This window comes from Colobus angolensis, unplaced genomic scaffold, assembly GCF_000951035.1.
Source record: "Colobus angolensis palliatus isolate OR3802 unplaced genomic scaffold, Cang.pa_1.0 Scaffold58, whole genome shotgun sequence".
NCBI classification, from domain to species: domain Eukaryota; kingdom Metazoa; phylum Chordata; class Mammalia; order Primates; family Cercopithecidae; genus Colobus; species Colobus angolensis.
In genome coordinates, this window is record NW_012119376.1 from 12570837 (window position 1) to 12577446 (window position 6610).

Genomic DNA, 6610 nt, shown 5'->3' on the forward strand with positions numbered 1-6610 from the left:
GAGACATCCAGATGGAGAAAAGTCGAGGTACTTCAAACAAACCAAAGTTATGAAGAGATGGGCATGATCACTTTTCAATAACTACAACTCAGAAGTCTGGATGAGTAACTGGAGTGGAGTGACTCATGTCTTGAAAACCATCTGGATGAGACTGACAGTAGTAAGACCTTTACAGCACAGGTAGGAGTTGAGGATGCCAAGGCCTTTGGCATGGGAAGGTGGTAGGTAGTAACAAGTGATAATGAATGCAGTCTGGTACATACCACATGGTCAGCTTTCTTTCCCTCTAACAAAAACATGTTAGTGATGATAAAGTTCACTTCAAGGCATGCAAAATTTGAAGAGTAAGTGGGTGTTCCTGGGGAAATTGTCTGGTACAGCTGAGAGTGGATCCAAGAAAACAAAATAGACTTGGGAAACAGGGGAAGCTGTGGGAGTGGGAGAATGTCCCAGGAAGGCTGCAGAGTAGCAAACTGATGCTCACCTGAACTCTGGAAACTATTACAATTGAAAGCACAGGCAGAAGAGAAAGAACTGAAATGTAACGGTCAAAATGCCAACAGCACTTAAAACAAAATCCTGGAGGTCAGGAAACAGCTGTGATTGAGCCACTGCATTTGACCAGAGACTGCTGGCAAGCACAAGAGCAGTCTCCAGTGAGGACAACAGCCAGAAAACAGACAAAAGTCTGAGGACGGAGACGTTTCAACGACTTGGAGCAAACACAGAGCAACAATAAGGGAAAATGCAGAGTTAAGGTTAGATTTTAGGCCAGGTACGGTGGCTCATACCTGTAATCCCAGCACTTTGAGAGGCCAATCCAACACCTGAGATCAGGAGTTACAGACTAGCCTGGCCAACATAGTGAAACCCTGTCTCTACTAAAAATACAAAAATTAGCTGGGCATGGTGGCACGCACCTGTAATCCCAGCTACTCTGGAGGCAGAGGTTACAATGAGTCAAGATTGCGCCACTGCACTCCAGCCTGGGTGACACAGGGAGACTCCGTTTCAAGAAAAACAAAAATAAACCTTGGGATTAACATTCCTTCTGACCTTGGTGTTTTGCAGCTGAGGTGACAGTGGCCATGGAAATACAACAACAAATAATCTGAGCCCGGACAATGTGGTGAAACCCCATCTCTACCAAAAAAACCACACATGTAAGACACTTCACCTGCTTTCCATTCCAACTGAACATATGTAACAGCCCTAACAGTGCCATATATGTAACAGGCACTCAAAAATGTCAACAAAGATTGGTGATACATGGAAACTAGAATTCAAAGTGGACTTTTCTCAGAAAAGCCAGAGTACATAAAGTTCACAATTTCAATATTAACACGTATTTCCAGGTTACACACACTTCAGAGGAAGTTATCTCAGAGCTCCCTGCTTTCCATGAGGCCACTCAATGTCACCACCATGCTAAGGTCAACCAGCTTTAGCTGTAACTACCAAACCAACCAGTATGGGAGACTCTACTCTGATTCCCAATTAAGGCCTTCAGCCTGTTAATGTGTAAGATTCAAAGAAAAACGTTCGTATAAAGTTTTCAAAACCAAGATTGAGCAAGTACACGGCCTCACATTCTTTTAACAGTACATTTATCCAAGTTTGAAATACACCGAAGGCCAGCCATGGCTTCTTTCACTGTGGAGAGTCCTAGGGACTGGGGTGCATTCAAGCGCCTCTCGCTACTGCACAAAACAGAGGCCAGGCATGGTGGCTCATACTTGTAATCCCAGCACTTTGGGAGGCCAAAACTGGTGAATCACCTGTGGTTCGAGACCATCCTGGCCAATATGGTGAAACCCCATCTCTACTAAAAAATACAAAAAATTGCCAGGCATCTACAGTCCCAACTGCTTGGGAGACTGAGGCACGAGAATCACTTGAACCCAGAAGAGGTTGCAGTGAGTCAAGATTGCACCACTGCACTCCAGCCTGGGCACCAAAAATGAAACTCCATCTCAAAAAGTCAAAGGAATGTCCACAAGCATTCCTGGACATCACAGATATGTCCTACAGGCAAGATTTGATCCTGGTCCAACTGTGTACTTTCTACTAACCTGCCCAGTATGTCTACTCATTGTCCTTTCATAGACTTTAATCTATTAAAAACACAGCCTCTCTCTCCAGATTCTAGACTAGTCTAGTGAGGGATAAATGCCCATAGCTAAGTAACCCTGGGCATCACCAATACTGCATGGCAGACCTCTTTGCTAGGGCTGTCCAGGTTTTAATCACCCCACGATGCAGTCATTGGTTGGGGAAAAGACTTTGAGAGCACATTTCCAGTTCATCTGTAGTGATCACTTTGCGAAGATTACATTTTACTTTGCTAACAGGGACCTTATTTTACTGCCCCAAATAAAAAGCCAGACATGAGGAATGTGAGCCAAAGATTTATTTATTCATTTCTTGCATTTGAAGTACTCTTCGATAACATCCTTGGCCTGAGACTCTTTTCCATAGTCCTTAAAAAAAAAAAATCACATGCCATTTCTTGTTAACATTTAGGAATTTCACCAAGTTATTATTATCAACTACAGTGGAGCTTCAACAATTAGCTATGTTTTATAAAAAATGTTTCTCATCACTAAGATTTGTTATAGCCACTTTCAGGGACCTTAACGACTTCAACGTCCTTAAGGCTCGTAACATGGCTTTACTATTGCCAGTTTTTAAAGTATGTCTGCACAAACACTATCAGGTAAGCAGATTCATTGGCTGGCTTGTAAATTACAGCTTTTATTTTTTTCCTGAAATGCAGAAAATGCTTTAAACCTGTTGAATCAGTTTTTTCCTTTTTTAAGATCCTCAACTTAATTTCAGTACAAGGTGTTATGATTACCCAGCACAACCTTCATCCCTAAAATAAATGGTGACTTACCTTAACTACTACACAACTGCAACCAACCACTTTACGGGGTTTCCCCTCTCTGTCAATTTTACAGAGGCCTACCCATTCTCCTAGTTTCTTGTTGTCATCAACCTATTGGGAGAAAATTAAACAACAAAAAAAATCACATTAATAGACATTAACACTACTAAAAATAAATTCAACCCAAAAGGTGGCTGTAGTCAGAAGGGTGACATGGCAGTTTCCTCACGGCAGTTCAGTAGAGGGAGCCAGTTGTCATCATGTACAGCAGAAAGACCACCTACAAGCCTACTAATCTTTGTTGTATTCCAACGTCAAAATTAGCATTCAATTCTGCAGGTGTAAAATGCTTCTACCTACAATCATCTTTAAAATGGCTGACAATATCAGGTGCGCGTAATGTTTACACCTGCACAAAATGAAGAGCTTGAGACTTCACAAAATTTACCCTGGTATACAAGCATCACTGAACATTAGTCCCAACACAATCCTTAGCAGCCTTACCTTAATTAGGTTGATCTGGTGTTCAGCACAAAGGGCCTCCACCAACTTGACATACATAGGCTCATCACAGTTGGATGCAAGCACACAAAGATGGGCTTGGCGCCTGAAATTCAAATTACAATGAAAATGAAGCTAAAACTCAGATCCAAATCCATCATTCTTGCATTTTAGGAGAGTTATCTTTGCACTAACACTTGCAAAACTTAAGTAGCAAATCTATTTAACATATAAATGTGTACAAAATTGCCTGAGTCTGAAGAACCTGCTAGGGAGCATATACATCTTCAATTAACCTACAACTGGTTTTCAGTAAAACCTCCTTCCCTGACACACTGAATTGGTATAAAGGCATTTTTAAAACTTGTGGCCAAATCCCAACCATAATGGCTTTCTTGTAAGCCAAGCTTCATATATCTTAAGAAACATGTGAAAGGCCGGGCGCCGAGGCTCACTTCCATAATCTCAGCACTTTAGAACACAAAGGGGGCAGATCACCTGAGGTCAGGAGTTCCAGACCAGCCAGAGACCCACATGGTGAAACCCCATTTCTACTGAAAGTACAAAAACTAACTGGGCATGGTGGCGTGTGCCTGTAATTCCATTAATTGCTTCAACCTGGTAGAGGCTGCAATAAGATCGCGCCACTGCACTCCAGCCTGGGCGACAGAGCGAGACTGTCTCAAGAAAAAAGAAAAAAAGCTGTGGCATTAACGAACAGTTATGAAATGCCTTGCAATACTGCCGAAGTAGAAATAATACAAAAGATTCATATTAGAACCTACTAAATACATTAAACAATAATGCCGTTTCCATCGGATTCAACTGGCTAGATTACACCAAAACGAACTGAACTTGTCCTGCATTTAAATTCAGCTCAAGAGTAGGTTGTCAACGTAACCACCATAAAAAACACATTACTCGATACATTAAAAATACATTAATCAATCTCCCAAATTCAAATAAATCACAGATATTCCTACACCTAGGACCAAATGCTTCTGAAACCTGAGTTTGAAATTCCATTAATGTAATGCTTGTTTTGCAAACTGCCAAACGTAACGTGGCTCTCCAATCTCATCTCTCCGCCTAAGTATAAAACTGACTACCCCCACAATCTACAGGTTTGTCAGACTCTTACATTTCACTCATAAAAGGAGTGAAGGGGTATCCGACAATTTAAGTCATCATTCAAACACTGTAGTTTTGAGTGCTTATCCCCATTCCAACAGCAACCCACACATTTTAAGTGGGCTTTATAGATCTAAGTTCTGATACCTTTTCCTAGGTTTCTTGTAGGACGGATGCCATTCAGAACTTTTGCGCTAACACCATGAACTCCACGCCTTCTTCCCTTGGGTGGCAGTTTTGTTCCGGTTGCAAGAACCCACAGTATTGAGACTGATACACGTACTTGTCTAAGGCTTTGGCAGCTTCGCGAATTCCACGTGCTAGGCCATCGTGGATGAGGGCGGTCTTCAGCACCTCTTGTAAAGCAGTATTAACGTCCATTACACCTCCAGCAGCAATGCTGAAACACGCCACATCAGAACCATCAGTTAACATCCTCACACCACGTAAGGACTTGCACTCAGAAAAGGCCTAAGTGTACAAGAGACGCGCTTACGGCGACCCGTTTGACCCAGTCCTGCTCCGCCAGCTCTAGGCCCACGCCTCAGCCGAACCCCGACCCCAACTCCAAACCCGGCCCCTGGGCTCACTCACCCTTCCTCGGCCATGGCGGTGGGTTACGGGTGAAGCGGAATCTTGAACGCACTGGAAAACAAAAGCATTGACCTGCTAGAGAACCAGATACTCGTAACCAATCCCTGTAAAAACACAACGAGCCAGAATCACAACCAATACACCCCTTCCGCCTCGCTAAACTTACCCCAAGCCTCCGCCTCCGCGCTGCTCCGCGGCGGCAGGGAAAGAGGCCTCACCAGCCCGCATGACGGTATTTAAGGGTTTTTCAGGCCCCCTGTGCGCATGTGCACTCCCACCCTCGAAAGAGGTGGCTCCCGCGGTGCCGGGCCTGGGGACTTTCTGTTTCCGGATTTAGGCGGTTCTGAGGCAAGAGTACTGCGAGTTTTCTGTCTCTGCCAGGCCAGTCCTTGGCGAGTGCAACAGGCACTACGTGGGCAGCTTCGCGTTGTCCTTCTTTGAGGGGGCGTGGCCCACCGAGGCCCAGGGAACTCATTCTACGGAGCGCGACAGGAGACAAACAAGTTGGTCCGCGTGGTCTTTAAGGCACCTGGAGCCTTGTATCCAGCCGAGCGCCAGTTTTAACCCTTTCCACACCACGTTCTACTTTCCCCTCTCTTCCACAAGACCCAGTCTTCCCAGGCAGCGCATTTTGTTCCTTCGCTCCTAAGTCACCCTGAGAGGCCCCCATGATTGTGTCGTTGTGGGTGTGATCCTCATCTTTGTCTTCATGAAACGAGAGCCAACACGCTTTCACTATTCCAGGCTGGAGTGCAATGGCGCGATCTCGGCTCACTGCAACCTCCGGCTCCCAGTTTCAAGCGATTCTTCTGCCTCAGCCTCTTGAGTAGCCGGGATTACAGGCGCCTGCCACCACGCCTGGCTAATTTTTTGTATTTTTAGTAAAGACGGGATATCACCATGTCGGCCAGGCTGGTCTCGAACTCCTGACCTCAGGTGATCCTCCCGCCTCGGCCTCCCAAAGTGCTGGGATTACAGGCGTGAGCCACTGCCCCCGGCTGCTTTCACTATTTCTAAGCACTTTCCCTGCGGTGTGTTGGTAAAGGGAGACCCTGCAGCCAGGGGGTCAATTCTAGTTTCTAAATATAGGGGGAGTCGCTTCTGAACGAAGTTTGTTCTGCTTTGTTTGGTTTTTAAGGATGGATTGTGCTTGGAATACACAGTCCCGCGCAAATCAGAATTCCTCAGGTGCATTTTCAACACCTACAGTGTACCTGACACAGGGCCAGGACTATAGACATGAAATATCCAGTCTTTGAGGAATCCATTTTCTTACGGGAAGCAACATTTTAAATTTGGAAGTGATTGACCATTCCCCAATCCCCACTTCCAAAGCAAACGCACGAAACACTACCGAATATGATCAATACTGCCTTTGTGTTTAATTTCCGGAGTCTCCTGAGTAGTCAGCCGCCAATCCAGTGAGCAATTATTAGGCGCTTGGCACGTGCCAGCGCTGTGAATCCAGTGAACAGATACTGTTAGACTGGTGAGTGC

General features: G+C 44.9%; 1 protein-coding gene across 1 annotated transcript; it reads right to left on the minus strand.

The window, feature by feature from the left end:
* Nucleotides 1–2395: 2395 nt before the first annotated feature.
* RPS12 (ribosomal protein S12) lies at nucleotides 2396–5452 on the minus strand. The gene is made up of 6 exons (XM_011962142.1): nucleotides 5280–5452; nucleotides 5114–5164; nucleotides 4803–4919; nucleotides 3392–3494; nucleotides 2897–2998; nucleotides 2396–2480 (listed from the first exon to the last, which is right to left on the minus strand). Exons 2-6 carry the CDS (start codon nucleotides 5125–5127, stop codon nucleotides 2418–2420), a joined length of 399 nt encoding a protein of 132 aa, XP_011817532.1. The 5' UTR covers nucleotides 5128–5164; nucleotides 5280–5452; the 3' UTR covers nucleotides 2396–2417.
* Between the last annotated feature and the right edge of the window lie 1158 nt (nucleotides 5453–6610).